At 42.0% G+C, this 15866-nt stretch overlaps 1 protein-coding gene across 1 annotated transcript; it reads right to left on the bottom strand.

Moving 5' to 3' along the window:
- Window positions 1–11135: 11135 nt before the first annotated feature.
- On the bottom strand, window positions 11136–14531 carry LOC147884446 (protein SOSEKI 3-like). The gene is made up of 7 exons (XM_087398640.1): window positions 14087–14531; window positions 13853–13922; window positions 13636–13748; window positions 12418–13492; window positions 12006–12335; window positions 11738–11845; window positions 11136–11663 (listed from the first exon to the last, which is right to left on the bottom strand). The coding sequence occupies exons 1-7, from the start codon at window positions 14211–14213 to the stop codon at window positions 11462–11464; spliced, it is 2025 nt and encodes a 674-aa protein (XP_087254766.1). The 5' UTR covers window positions 14214–14531; the 3' UTR covers window positions 11136–11461.
- Between the last annotated feature and the right edge of the window lie 1335 nt (window positions 14532–15866).

Raw genomic sequence — 15866 nt, 5'->3', positions numbered from 1 at the left:
CTTCAATCCAATATTGGGAAAAAATAAAAAGGACCCCCACCCCTAATGTATAAGCTTATGCCTCATTTCAAAAAACCCCCATATTGTACACTCATGTGATATCATAAATTTCCCCTTGTGAATCCCTCGGGCAGCTACTACCCTAAGAGGGGGACTTTCCATCAAGCACTCATATAGAAGTTTCACATTAGGCTTTAACCATATGAGATTTGCATGCATTGTAAGACAAAACACATTTCTCTCATCCTTTTCCATCTATTGGCATATATTTCAAAGAGTTTTTGTGCTCACTAGCCTAGTCCACCAATCAAAACCAGATACTGCATGTAGCATCATGAGTTGCAAGTGTTTTCAGTGAATGTGTATTCTTCCTTCAAGGTGATCCTCTTCCTAGAGGACTACAACAAGAACTTGGTATAATGTAGTGATGCCCTATAGTAATGGATCTTGTACTGACTCCTCCACATCGTCACCAAATTGACTCAGGAGTTGAAGTTCCAGCTTGGAAATTATTGCCTTTTGATTTTGCAGCCCTGTTCCATTTTCTTTATACTTACCCAATGTTAAGGTGTATGCAACCTTTAAACTATTGAATTGTTGAGCTGCTTTTGGCTGAACTAGAAATTGATCATTAAGCACATGGAGAAGGATTATCTTTTGTTCTTTCAAGAGCATCCTGATATCCTTTGTCATTCACAATTTCCTCTCTTGATGCTATGCATTCCTTCTCTAGTGCTTGAATTTGGTGCCTACCTTCTTTGAGGCTGTTTCTACAACTCATTATTTATGTCTACTGTGGCATAGATATGATCCTCTTTAAGTAGCAGGCTTTCATTTAAGTGCACCATTTCTTTTCTTAGATAATCACAAGAGACTTGCATTTGCAAGAGGGATAACTCAACCTCTTCATTTTTGCTCAAGGCATCAAATAGCTATAGGTGTTTTTCTTGGAGAAAAATTGTGGCTTGTAAGGCATCTTTCCTACTTTCTACTAGAGCATTTTGTATAAGGAGCTATTGTAGTATTTGCTCTAACATGCTTTCCTTAAGCTTAAGAATTTTAGTCTTGATAATTTGCAACTTCTTTTGGAGTGATGGGATCACTTGGCTCCCATGTTCCCATGTGAAATCTTGATCTTTTTTCTGAATGAAAGTCTGTTGTAGGGTGTCACTAGAGAGATTTTGGGACTGTGGTCCTAGAGCCATAGAGTCATCACAATGTTGTTGACTTGTGATTCTTGAAGATGCATACTATTTGGCTCACTTATAAATTTACTATGTGTCATGGTCCCCTCTTATATTTCTTCCCTCGACTCCTTTTGTTGCAGTAGCAATTCTAAACTGAGTTGCACAATTCCTTTGTAGAGATCCACATTGTCATTCTCTAGAGTCTGCTCAGATTAGTCTGCTCAGATTATTGTCATCCAATTCTGAACTGAGTTGCACAATTCTTTTGTAGAGATCCACATTGTCATTCTCTAGAGTCTGCTCGGATTGTCGTCCACGATTGCCATCTGCATTTAGAGTACATGGAGGATCTAGTTCCCATTCTAGAGATAATATCAAGTTTTCAAAGTCTTCTATATCTTTTGTTTTAATGCCCTGTTTTGAGAGAGGAAACCAATGAAGAATGGGTTCCTTGTTCTGGTGTGACACAACCAAATTCTGATGCTAGGGGGACTCAGATTATTTGGGACACATATTAGTAGTATAGTAGATAAATTCTACCTAGTAACTAGATGGATGAATATTATATGTTGAAGTCTTGGAGATAGGCTTGACCTTCATGAATGTTGCACTGCTGAAATTATTAGGTGTCATATGAAGCCCAAAAGTCATATGTTCAAGCTCAAAATTCTAATGTGTGTGTGTGTGTTTTTGTACATAAAGAGTGTGTACAAAAGAACGCGATATGGAGGGTTGGTAAGTTCCCAACCTCCATATCACTTTCTTTTGTACACTTTCTCCCTCTCCCTATCTCTCTTCCCCCAAGCCTCTCTCTCTCTCTCTCTCTCTCTCTCTCTCTCTCTCTCTCTCTCTCTCTCTCTCTCTCTCTCTCTCTCTCTCTCTCTATCGCTTTCTAGCAAGATCCCCCTCCTCTCTCTCTGCCTCCCCCCTCTCTCCCTCTATCTCTACTTGATCTCTCTCTCCCTATCTCCCACTCTCTCTAGTAGGGTTGTTGAAGCAACCCTACTGGCCTAAGGTATAATTCTCAATTTTACTGGTAGGGTGGAAATGGTTAAACCCCCAGCAACCTCTCACTTAGGACTTATGTTTTATGATCTCAGGTGCAGGTTAGCATAAATTCCAATGGCAAGGATGAAGGCTACTACCAAGAAGATGGACATGGGTCCCCCAATAGAAAAATTGGCAACATCTAGAGGACGGGATTCACATCCAAGAAAAGGGAAGCCAATGCATCTTCTCCAACAAGCAAAAAAGAGAAGATTTACACAGAAGGTCAATACTTCAATGGAGATAAGAAGGGCCCAAAAAGCCATGGGACTGTGCATTCCCAAGGCTCCTTTTCAAAGGCTTGTTAGGGAAGTTTGTGATGATATGAACTTTATAGGCCTTGGATACCGGGCTTTATCTGTGATTGCTTTGAGACAATCTTCTTTTAGGATAAACTCTTTGATTGACTCTACATCTGCAAAACTTATCCTTACAACAGGTCCCAGTGTATGTAGATGCTTGAGAACATGTAGCTCTAGCTTTGCAGTATCTAGATTATTGGACGAGGTATGAAGACGCTTGGTTTCCTTATATTTATTTCTCTGCACCTCCTCGAAGGCTATTTTTGCTCTTGTTTTTATTCCATGAGTCACTTGAGTGACTTCCTCTATAGCCACCTCATCTTGTTTTGGCATCCAAGCAAGTGGTATAAGCAAAATGTCTCTCATCTTCATGTCTGTCATATTTGTAGCCTTCAGGAGTTTGTCGTATCTCCATCTCACCATCTTTAAAGTGGTGATATCTTTTGCCATGATTGTCACCCTATGGCTGTGGGCTGCAAGAAGAAATGTATCTTGGAAAAACTTTATGAAAAAAGTCCTTGGCAGCTACCTGCAAGACCCAAATAGCTATTCTTTGTCAAGGACAAGTTACCGATACAGTTATCCTTGTAGGACTCAGGTAGGTTTTTCTTTTTATATATAGATTTAGACAACCACTCATTTTGAACACTATTCTGAATTCCTCTGTTGATTTGCAGCTTACTAAAAAAAAAGTTACATGAGGAGATTCAAGGTATGGTTCAGATTGTGGACCCAGCTATCTCCTTCAAAATGAGGGATCCCAAGGAGCCGGTGGACCAGCTTGCAAAGTATTTCACATATTGCAATGCTGGGAAGTTGTTCTTGTGAAGCTTTTTAGTGACTATCTATGAAAGAGCATTAGACGCCATTATAAAACACTGCAAAAGTATTCTGTCACTACAAAAAACACAACTTCTACCTCAGAATCTGTGAACCTAATTATCATCCCTTACCATTCAGAGTATGTGATTAGTAAGTACATTGCATAAGGAGCTAGATTGTTATTTTCAATCCACAAATGCTAATCTTTACTGCATTTGTCAAATGAAGTTGACATTGGAGCTTAGCTTGTATCCATCTGCCATCAAAAGGATGCTTCTACTTCAATTTAGTTATAGATACTCATCTAGAGATCGATCTGTAAGTGAATTTTTGGATGCATAAAATAAGTATCGTAATTTTTTAAAATAACAAAGTATTTATTTGTAGAAAGTTGTTCACACTCACATATGCAACTTGTAGTGGTCTGCAGAGACTATCTTTTGCAATCGATTTCTGTGAAAAAAATTCACTTAAGTTGGGAGCAATTGAATCGCTGCATTTGGACGTAAGACATAAAATCTTTTGCCCTCTCAGTACTATGTTCAAAGTAATTAGAATAATTTTATGCTTACAAGCAACTGGATGGTTCATAGACACCACAACAGTACGATGCCCACTCTTGTGGATGGAGGGTCCTTATAAATAGCAAGTACATTTTGGATGCTTTTTTGTCAGGAGATACAGTGGAGGCAAGTACATTATTGACGCATTTAAAAGTTATACACAACACAATATAACATAGAACTTGAAACTAAAGTTTTGTTTGCATTTCTGCAGATGATAGAACAAAGCTATGATGATCAATTTGCATTAAACTTCACAGCTAGGATGATCATAGATTTCATTAAATACGCGTCCTCGTTACCACAAGAGAAAAGCACCGAGGAGGAAAGCTCTAAGACATTAGATGAGGGAAAGAGCTCAAAAGTGATGGAAGACCTCACTCTAGAGAAGGATGAGGGTCCTTTGACAAGACGAAAGGATCATGAGGCCCAACCTTAGATGCCTCCACATTCCACTGAACTTGGACATGAGGCCCCTCCATCCCCTCAAACTACCAGATATACTTTTTATACAGTGCCCCATTTTGTGTTCTTTTACAAAATTTATTTTATACTATCATTGTATTTTGTAACTTTAATTGTTGTTGGCATTAATATTTTCATTCAATATTCTGTTCAAAAGCATGCTATCAGATAAATATTTGCACTATAATGGTCATTTCTGAGCAATCCAGTAAGAATCTCATTGCGCGGCAGAAGGCAAATGGTCAAACAGGCCCCATACGTGCCATAGTGGGTTTTGGCATTTCTAGACTCCCCGCACGATGCCGAACACATTTGCCTTGTGTGCCACGGTGAAAAAACATCATTTGACCACTCAAATTCACACTGAAGTTGCATAAACTGATGGAAAGCATCATGTAACATGTATAATAACATGGGAATAGTAATAGAACATAAAAATATCTTTTATTCATTAGCCTCAAAGGGCAAAGATTTACAAAATGATTCAGGTTACACCAAATGAACCTAAACAACATCTAGGGCCTAAGGGAGGGATCGGAGCGGATGCGCTTGGTGAGTGCAAGGTCCTTGTCCATCACTATTACTCTTTTGGCATGGATAGCATATAAGTTCGCATCTTCAAAAAGACCTACTATCATCTGCTCCGTTGCCCCCTGTATTGCTCCCATAGTGCTTGAAGTGAAACGCACATCATCCTTGTAATGCTATGCTATTTCACGTACAACACGTTGGAAGGGTGCACAGGGAATGAGATTGTCCACAGTGGTTTGGAACTTGCGGATCTCCTGAAGTGCATTCACACCTGATTTTTTGCGCCTCTTAATCTTTGGGGGACCCTGCACTGGCCTCTAAACATGGCCCCATGGCCGCTTGTCCACTTTGAACTTCTTTTGCCTCTCCTTCATTGCAACCACCTCTTCAGACTCCTCTTCCTGTGTCTGGTGGGTACTTCGAGGTGGCTTGTCATGCCTAGGGGTCTTCTTTGTCCTTGGTCTCTTTTCCTTTTCATGAGGCTATGAGATAGTAGGCTGAGGCTCTTGCTCAGCTCGTGCTAGAGGCTCCTCATATCTGATAATATCAAGGCATAGAGGGTTGATGGTGCTCTTCCGTGTGGTCTGCTTGGTTGGACGATTGGGGCCAAGGTTCATTATATCTGTGAGCTCGGCAAATACTTCCTCTTGTTGTGGCCCCTATAATCTCTCCATCTTCTCTCTTTGCCTTTCTTGCTCCCCTTGTTGGTCTAGATGCTCCATGCCAGGACCCCACGGAGGAGGGAGGGGCAGTTGATCACGATTGATTGGACTATTTGGCTCCTCTTGGGAGACCTCTCTACCTCCACGATTAGTTGTGTGGAAGGACTGAGAGGACCCCTTATCATGCTTGGATTCTTCATCATGCTTGGATCCTTCATCATGTTGGGATTCCTCATGGTGTTGAGATCTCTGGGATCCCCCATGAGAGTTGGATGGTGGGGACTCGCATTGCTTAGACTCGTGATGATGAGAACCACCTTCAAATCCCTGTTGATCATTGTCCCCTTGGCCACTAGGGCTTGTAATGTGTTTAGAGGCCATGGAGTTGTGAGGAGGAGAACGGGTAGCATCTAAACGGTGTCCATTGGGTCTAGTAGTTTGTTTAACTCGTGCCATAGAAATGAGGGATTTTAGGGTTTTGAAGTGCTTTATATAGTCTTTTTTAAAGCACTTTAGGGTTTTCTTTTGAATTAGGGTTTTTTTAATGCACCCCCTCCCCCTAGTCTTTTGTCTCACCGGTTCGGTAATATTTAATCTTCACCACCCTCCCTCCCAACCCACTCACCCCTCCGCCCTGCCATGTCGCACATGCAATTCTGCAATTTCCAAACAAATTTATGAATTTTGGAATCTATAATTGACTCAAAATAGTGTTAACTTTATTCATCAAACATTTTACATTTAGGGCTCACTTAGGACCCAACGCCTCCCCTATCTGACTCTACGGTGCAACCAAAGTGCAACCCCTTGGCTCCTTGTTGAGGACTTCCAAGCAGCACATCTCCTTGTCTTCTTGACATGTTGAACCACTTTTGCGAGACTTGAGACCTCTACCTTATCGGGCCTGAGAGTCCTAGCCTCTAGACATCTATAAAACCGATTGAACATTTCGTGTAGTGCATTGCTTCGCCCCATGCCTTGTATTCTTAAAGTATGTTGCCTTTGCTCTGTAGTGTGATTTCTCCATTCCTTGAGTATTCCAAATGGATTGAGGGCCCCATTGCTCCACAAAATGCTGTAAAGAAAAACATTGTATTAGAAGCATAAACTGACTCAAGTTTAAAGCACAAAATTTCAACCTAAGGAGGATTACCATATAATGTGTAATATGTGACTACCCCCATGCTTCTACCATCAATGATATGAATTCTCCCAATGCTGTCTTGAATCTCTCATAATAAAACTCATCTGTTTGACCTTGTCTAAGCAACTTTATAAATGCATCAAGATTTGTCCACAGTTTTTCTCTCAAAGTAGCAATTGGCGGATGTGAAGCTTGATTTGTAGTGCATTCACACAAAGCTTTCTAATACTCCCAATCTAGGGTGCTTTGAGCCAATAGACTAGGTGCAACTGTACCGAGTCATCACCTCCTATGTCAAATGAGAGTCAAATTATGCAAATGTCACCCAAGGGGCAAGGCTTGGCAAGACAACAGGGAGTTAATGTAGATGGCACCTAGCAAGTGACTGTCACTAGCAATAAGACAATGGGGAGTCAATGCAGATGGCATGGAAGGCTCTAAATTAAGAGCAACAATTTTGTAAACATATGAATCTATATCATTTTATACAAAGACTTCAGCTGAGAGCAACGTTTCTCAATGTAAACATATGATAGCTATAATTGCTATAATTCTTTGGTTCAATACAAAACTTCAGTCTAATGGCATGTCTTTTTTCTATTTAAAAGTTTTAAATTTGTGCATATTGCGAGTGACAATGTTCTTTACATGAAATATTTAAGTCTCCTTTCATGGATTTATAAAATTTATCACGTTAAGGAAAAATGTTAAAAATAATTAAATTAATAAATAACTTAGGAATAGCTAAAATTTCTAAAATAGGATTCTTTCAAATTCTTGCATGTTAGTGCAAAAGTATAGAATGAAAAAAAAAAGATTTTTATGTGAATATGATAGTGCCACAAAGTGAACTTTTGATTTGGGAAGGATATTTTCACAAAGTAAAATTCTGATTTGGGAAGGATATTTTCACAAAGTAAACTTTTCATTTGGGAAGGATTTTTGGGCTTCATCCAAAAGCAACAAAAAAAGTCCAAAATTAATGAAATAGGTGTTCTATGTTTTGTAGTAGGCCGTGTGTGTGCTTGTTGTAGAAAGCAGGGTGAGTGCCTTCATTGAAGTAATTTTGTTCTTGAAAGTTGTTGAAGTGGGTCACGAGGTTCTCAAATGAAGCCAAAGATGTAATACTCTCATGAACAACCGCAAGAAAGTGGGAGAATGGACCTCACAAAAACCTTCCGACCTTAAACGTTACATATCTTTCAAGGAACCTCACAGAATGCATAAGAACATTCACATGAGAAACAATATCAATAGGAAAAAGAAGAGCATTCTTAACAAGCAGAGGAAAAATTAAAGGAAAGGAGAGGAAAAACATAAAGAAATAAAAGAACAAGAAGAGAAACACATACCTTGATGAAAATGGAGGAAGAAGTTTGCTAGAAGACCTAAAAATGGAGAGGGAGATTTGTGGAGAGGATCTGAATTGGTTATGCTGCGATTTATGCAAGTTTCAAAGGATTAATTGATATCACGAGAACCTTCAAAGGGCTAAATTATAGTTATAGAGTGGGGCAAGTCATGAATGAGTGATACCAACCAAAAATGCTTACATGTAGAATACTTATGCTTACTGGAAAACTATAAAAGTGAGCTTTTATTGAGAGTTGTGGTGCCATGAGTGCATAATTAGAGGCTAAGGTCTGGTATAGGAAAGAATTAAAGTAGCCACCCTAGGATGTGGACTACATGATGTGGAGATCTGGATTGAGGATATCCACGACGAGAGATGTGGATAAGAGGATCCCACAAATGTTGACTATTCAAAGGGCACTCTCTATATAAGAGGCCTATCATGTATTGTTGAAAACGCACATGTGCAATAGATTGAGTATCCTACTGTGTGTCTCTGTCATGGAGTTTCTTCTATGGTTTGATCCTTCGTGATCGTTATGTTCATTGAGTGATAGATTAGGTTAAGTATGATCCACACTTTCACATGGTATTAGAGCTCCCTTGCCTTCCACTGAGGCATTGCGATCCATATGAGAGAGTGTGATTGATTGAGAGATCGAGCTTCATGCTTTCATTCTGTTGTTCATCATATGGCGACCTTCAACATCTTCCCAATGTAGGAATAGCTGCCTCTCCAACAGCGGCCTTCTACATAGCCATTAGACGCAGTGTCCAGATCCCTATCTTCAAAAGGCTCCCTATAGCTCGGCCCTCCACAATGCAGCCAGTCGATGAACCTTTTTCTACATGGGACACTCCAGCCAATGGGTCACGAGCATACTCATACTCAAATCATACCTTGGTGGAGAGCTCAAACTATCGTAGCACGCTCCAATGGAACTGGACCGCTGTCATGATCTCAAAAAAACTGACCGCCTTCCCTCAAGACTACTCGAAAAGGCAAGTTGCAAGATCAGACCGTCAAACCTTCGTTGCCAATATTGGATATTCCTGCACTCCCTTTGGCTTCCCTTTGGTGGCTTCAGACCTCATCATGATACTAGTTGATCAGTTGCAATACTGGGTGTCACCTGCTTGCTACCCGAGGTTCCTTGATTCCATCCTTTTGCCCACCAAGATTACTATTGAAGAGACATCAGTTGTACCTTAGTGATGGTTTGCAGCAGCGATGGGCATCTCCTTCAGAATCCTATCACATAGAGCTCTTGAGAGAGTTAAGCTAGCCTAAGCTTTCTTAAAAAGCTAAGGAAAATCACCTAAGAAAGCTGGAATTAGCAGGATGTGCAACATATAATAATATCAATTCTCTATATATATTTATATGGTTTTCAAGCACATGGTAAGACTTGCAAATGAAAATTATAAAGTATATAAAGTAAATAGCTAGCTAGCCTATATAAAGTAAAAGGAAGGTCAAAATGATGTCCTATGAGTGCCTTAGACAAAGCTAAAATTTACTAGTCTAAGAAAGAAGGATATAGAAAAAATGGCTAGAGTTTCATATGACCATGAGGGTTGAATGGTTCACAAATATGTTATCTATAACTATTAACGTGGACCCAAAGAAATAGAGACATTATTTTTTAAATTTTACCTAAATCCACAAACATAATGGGATATTAATTCTATCTGCTCCTTCCTCCCAAAGTTGCCTCTTGTCTTTCCACCTCCTCCCCACTCAAAGCCTGCCTCTTGTCTTTCCACCTCCTCCCCTCTCCCAACCTCCATCCAAGAGCTTCTCTTCCAAGATGCCACGTGTCCTTGCTTTTGTTTTCCTTTGTCCATGGTTAATAGGCTAAAGATAAGGAGTTGACTTAAAAACTACCACTTAAACACATGTCATAAGCATAGTGAATAGCTTGGGCACATGACAAAGGTACATGCAATGTATAGTGCACATAGAAAGGAATAATCTTTCAAAATAAATCTAGGTGCATGCATAAGGCATGTATAGGAGCATCGACATCATAGGAACAACATAAATAAGACAATGATTACATAGGTAGTGCATGCTTGCTAACAAAAATATGGCTTGCAGCATATTTTATAAGACACATAATTTCTTCTCAAAGTTTGTGTCGATGTTCTCTTCCCTAGGTTCTTTCTACTAGACTTGCTCTTGCTGATTTAGATTCACAGCTAGCAAGAATTATAATCTATGACATTATAGAGACCTTTGAGCATAACTTTACTAAGATTTTTCCCAACATGATTTCACATCGATTATGAACTAAATCCAATTATATAAATCAACTATTATGGTTAAAAAGTAAACATTTAAAGTAACATTATTGGTGCCATTGTCATGCTAAGACCAATCTTTACTTGTATTCTTTATTGGGTAAATGATGCCTAACTTTCTCCACCATCCTTGTGTTTGTGATTGGTTTGTATTTTATGTTTATCTTATAGACTTAAATTCATCCTCTCTTGTATTTATTATGAAGAGGCGCATTTTTTAATTGTCCTAGTACTTTTCAACGCTTCATTTTGTCAATTAGGAATGAAGGTATCTTCCATTTCCAACAAGTACTCAATCGATAATTAGCTAGACCTTGCATACATTCAATGGCTTTATTGTTTGTCTTGTTCATAAAACGTTGGTGTGGTTTCCAAGGCCAACCAATCATCTTTAAGGATCTGATAAGGATTGATATCAAACATGTAGATAATGCAAAGATGCAAATCCAAAAAGGTTAAATCAGTGTCTTTACTTAATGTGGGGACATCATGTTGTTGTGCTATTGCATGTTAGTCAAGAGCATTTTTATGAGATGGGTGGAAAATTCTTAGAGATTCTAGATAGGTTGGGAAACTTCAAATGGAATGTCACTTTGCTTACTTGAGAGAGACCCTACCACCCTTAAGTTGAAAGAGTGCCACATGAGAGAGAGAGAGAGAGAGAGAGAGAGAGAGAGAGAGAGAGAGGGGTTTCACTTATGGAAACAATCCCAAGGAGCCAAATATGACTCATCCGAAGGCATGAGAGGATCGACAAGACAAAAACAAGATGAGAACACAAACCAACAAGTTTGAGAGAGAGAGAGAGAGAGAGAGAGAGCATAATATGACTCATCCGAAGGTGATGAGGGCATCAAGAGACAATGACAAGATCACAACATAAACCAACAAGTGAGCGAGTAAGAGAGAGAGATCAAGGGGGGAGGGACCTCGAAGGATCTGGAAGTGTGCACGTAGGGACCTCAAAGGATCTCAGGAAAGGGACTCCGAGGGAAACATATACTTTGAAGGCGAATGAAAACATTTTCAACACGTCTGATCGTACAGGCCTTTTTCACCCTGACCTTCCAAATTTCCAAAATCAAGCATGCAGGGATGACGGCTGCCGGGATGACGGCTGCCGGCATGCCGGCATTTGCACGTCCACCTTGTCGTCCGACTTTCTGTCATCTCCCTGCTCATCCTTCCTATCCGCGCTTCTTCTGCTCCTCGACCTTTCCAGCTTCTCGCAGCTTCTCCTGTGGACTTTCAGCGACTCCGGCCGAAACTTCCGTCCGCAATGCCTAGTGATCACAAACAAAATTAGACTGAAGCTGCCGGGTACGCAAGTTCATCCATAAAAATGTAGCTTCCTTACGTGCATTCCTGCAAGGAGAGATTGAAATCCGGTGGCGGCAAGCTCATATCCACTGCATGTTGAAGCATTTTCTCCCAGTCGGCTTTGCTCCTTTCCGGCGGTAAAGGCCTGCAGGAACCAAACGGTATACACTTTTGCCAATTGACAACGAAGATCGCTTTGCATGCAGGATATCCACAACAGAAACGTCCCAGACAACGAAGATCGCTTTACATGGATATTGCACAACAACAACGTCCCATCAAAATTTGACATCCTGCCTTCCTACCTTTCGTCTCTGTTGAAAATTTTCTTGGTTGTTTCCAGAAGCTCTTCCCACAGCAGCGGCAAGCCTTTATCTGATCCTAGCTCGTGATCATCGCATCCATTAACCTTGCTCTTATAATCTGGCGGCGCCTGGAATTGCCCCGAGCTCATTGCTTGCAGCTGTAGTTGCTCCCTAAAATCCATGTGCTTCGGTTTCAATACTGAATTTGCAGGCGAACCATCGTCACCTGAATTGTCTTCTGATCCAAACACTGGGAAGGACTTCCTATGGCCGGCGCTACCTCTTCGCTTCTGCCCATAATCGACTGACTTTCGGCTAGCATTGGAACTCCTGCAACAACCTAGTGAATACGACACTGAAGAAGTTTCCCAGAATAAAAGTTCCGAATGAGACATGGGAGCAGATATTTCACCTCGCAGAAGTTGTCTCGATGCTTACAGGCATCGTGTCTGGCAGTGCCACCCCAAGCTGATCAGAGTAGCCCTCTCTTCGTCCTGATCTCTCGATCACAGCTGCCCAGCTGTTGCCCTTGTTGGAAGCTACGGGAACTGTCGGCGTCTTGTACCCCGCTGGGTGGCTCCACTTCTTGGAGTGACTGAATCCCCTAACGTCACAGAAATTTTCAACCACAGGCTGAGCTGGTCGATGCTTTGGGGCCTTGACGTAAATCGACACTGGCATGGCCTCCTGTTTTACTTGCAGTCCTCCGCATGAGACCAATTGCAAGAACCCCGAGCTTTTGCGTTTTGAAGTTGGAATTGGCTCCTCCTTTTGAAGGCGGACGCTTTGTACATTAGACCTTGCGGACCTCTTCGAAGAGATTTGCGGCATAGACGCGGCACCCGCAATTTGCAGCCTCTCATGTTCATGCTGGGCTCTCGTCCGGCCAAGTGCATTAGTCTTATCGCAATAAGACAGAGGACTTTCTGGCCGAGCCAGGTTTCCGCTTTCACTGCTAGCAGCACTCGAAGTCGATGAGGACGGTGGTGGTGAGGTTTCGCCCTTCTGCAGTTCTGTAGGTTTCTCAGGCATATCTGGTGGGTCGATGCTCGAATTGACCGCGGCCAAATCTTGATTTCGCGATAGAGCCGACGGTTTCTCCTGATCGTCTGTCTGAGTAGCAGCATCGGCGCCTATCTGTAGGAGATCAGGGGACGCAGGTTTCGTGTACAGCTTATATTCTGGAAGGTCCTTAGATCTAGAGTCTTTCTCGTCGCAGCCGTCCTTCACCATACGTGCGTCAACTTTTGAAGAATCCTCATCCTGTTTGAGGGCGGATTTGGGCTCTTCACGATTTGAACTCATGGAAATCAAGTCATCATGAACCTGCTCGAGTTCAAAAGTTATCTCCGACTTCTGGGATTCGAGAAACGTCACAGAGGAGTCGTCCTCAGCATCTGCGCTCATTTCTGAGGGCTTTAAACGACAATTCGCAAGCAGTTCTCGCATTGTGCTAAACTCCTGACCACTCGACGTAGCGAATGCGTCTGAGAACACACGATGTCATGAGAACCGATCGACGCAAGGAAACTATATCTAGTTGTTTCAGAGTTTGCAACTCCGATCATCCCAAGCAGGCATCAAAACCTTTCTGCCGCTTCCAAGTATCGAGCAAAATAGTGATCCTTACTTGGGGAAATATCCACGATGCTGGACCCCTTAAGAACGTACTCGCATCCATGTGCAGGGAAAATAAGATCGTCATCGGCCAAGTCTTGCCAGACGTAGCCATTCTTGTAACTCCTAGGTGTGATTGAAAGAAAAGAGATAAGTGAGCGCAAGTGAGACATTGGATATGCGTAGATTAGCACATCGTTGGGCCTAATTCCAAAACGAGGAAACCACACCTTTTATACGACCAGGAGAACGATGACGGCAACGTCTTCCCCCGGATTAGCGTCAGCCTTTTCTTTACATCTGCGGAAAAATAGAATCAAACTGGAATGATTAAACAGTTGTGGCGAACATAGTAGCTGATTGATTTACAGAAAAGCAAGAGCATGAAGCACGTTATGATAGCCTAACTTACAGAAGCTTCAAGTTTCGCTGTCAAGACTGCAAGGAAAAAGGATCGTGCGTACCTTTCAAGTAGAGACCTTCGGTAGACGAGATCGGTACATCCAGTAAGTGAGGTTGCTCCAACAGGCCCCCCCTACTCAAGTAGTACACGATCTGCACTTTCCTGGGAGCGGAGATCTTAGCTTCCATGTGCTTTGCTGGCTCTAGACTCTACACTAGGTTACACTGAATTACGAGAATTGGTGTGGACTCTGAAGAGTAAACAGCTATGTCATATTGAAACTGGAAAGGTGGCATAATAATTAACGGATGTCGTTATGGGAAGCAGAAAGTTTCGGAAGAGACCGTATTCCTGCGGGCGTAAGCTGCAGAGGGATGGAAGAGCCAATAAGCCGGTAGGAGAAACTGGGGATGAGAGAGAGCAATGCAAGGATGTAGAGAAGAAGGAAAAGGTAATGATGCAGCAAGGAGCTGGAAAGAGAAGCGGATCAGGGCCGAACACGATGACGGGAGAAGGCGAAGGGCCTAATAAAAATAGAAGTAAAAATCGCGGCGCGGTTGACGAGGCGACGGTGATCGTGTAGCCGTGGCCCGTGCGTGTAAATGCGTAACGGCCCAATAGCCGGCCATTCCGCCCCCGTCATCCCTTTTTGGCCGGCGGAATGGCTGCCCGATCCTCCAATTCTCTTTGCCCATTCCGTTCCGGACATTTTGGACTCGTGAGGGTCTTAAGCTCTGCACACCTGAAGAGTTGTGCGATGAGGCTGATCCCACGCAATGAGTTGTGCGACGAGGCTGATCGCGATGCAATTCTGTTATGTTGTACAAGGCTCATCGCAAGTTTAGCATTGTGCACCCTCACTGCTCCTTTCCTCACTCTTCGTTTTTTGGGGTGCCAATCCTAGCACCAGTGCTCCATTCGAAGCTGACAGGAAGCAACAGATAATAGTTGAGAAATCACCTGTGGAGAGGGGAGACAGAGGGGAGAATACTTGTACAATAGCGTAGCAGCTAGTCGAAACTTTGTTAGGGCATCCCATAGCAAATAAATCACATGGAGACATTTTCAACATTATTAATGTTGTTGTAGCGCCTCCAACTCTCCATTAGGCCACGCACAGGAGGCACTCTAGCTTGTGTGTATGCATTAACTCTAAGGAATTAATGCCCGTCATTTCAGGCTTGTGTGTCTAGAGCATTGCCAAAATTGGTTCCCAGTGAATTAATGCCCGTCATTTCAGGCTCTCTTTCCACCAAATCTAGTCATGGTACCTTGCATCAGATTGGATGGACAATCTCGGAATCCTCTCTACACCTATTTTCACTGTTGCTGACATCATCAAAACCTCAAATGTTAGCCATTAAATCAAGAGGTCCCTTACAGTGGATACAGAAGGTGATTTTAATTCGAGGAACCTATTATTTGCCTCCCCGCACAAATAATGAATCCAAAAGTTTCATTGTGGGAATGCCCCCTAACTTAGCCTAGCACACAAAAGGGGTGTTTCATGAGATGGAACATGTCCATTCAATGACTTACAAAAGGCTCCTTCGTCTCGCAAAACCCCCACCCAAGCATCGACCGAACGAACGATCACCAATTAAAGGCTGTGAACAAAGAATTCATCCGTCCTGTCTTGATGCACAAAGTGACGACAATTTTCTCAAAAGGACGGTTTGGCTATTGTCCCCATTTGGACCTGGCCTTACGGCCTTTCCAAACTCAGGGTGACTAGATTTTCCTCACTTGCCAAGTCTCTTCTAGAGAGGTGAATTGCCACATGCAAAACAATGATCAGATCTACCATTCATGTCGCATATTGGACAATGTTGGACAAGCAA

This window comes from Dipteris shenzhenensis, chromosome 27 (genome assembly GCF_047967505.1).
Source record: "Dipteris shenzhenensis isolate YYH24624 ecotype China chromosome 27, Dip_SZ_1.0, whole genome shotgun sequence".
NCBI classification, from domain to species: domain Eukaryota; kingdom Viridiplantae; phylum Streptophyta; class Polypodiopsida; order Gleicheniales; family Dipteridaceae; genus Dipteris; species Dipteris shenzhenensis.
This window is presented reverse-complemented; position numbering and strand designations above follow the sequence as displayed.

Bases quoted from the DNA above. Each gene is read 5' to 3' on its own strand.
- LOC147884446 (XM_087398640.1), bottom strand. From the start codon at position 14,213: ATGGAAGCTAAGATCTCCGCTCCCAGGAAAGTGCAGATCGTGTACTAC. The intron at 11,846-12,005 runs GTAGGAAGGCAG...TGGTTCCTGCAG, and splicing joins ATTTTCAACAGAGACGAAAG to GCCTTTACCGCCGGAAAGGA. The intron at 11,664-11,737 runs GTAAGGAAGCTA...TGTGATCACTAG, and splicing joins CTCTCCTTGCAGGAATGCAC to GCATTGCGGACGGAAGTTTC.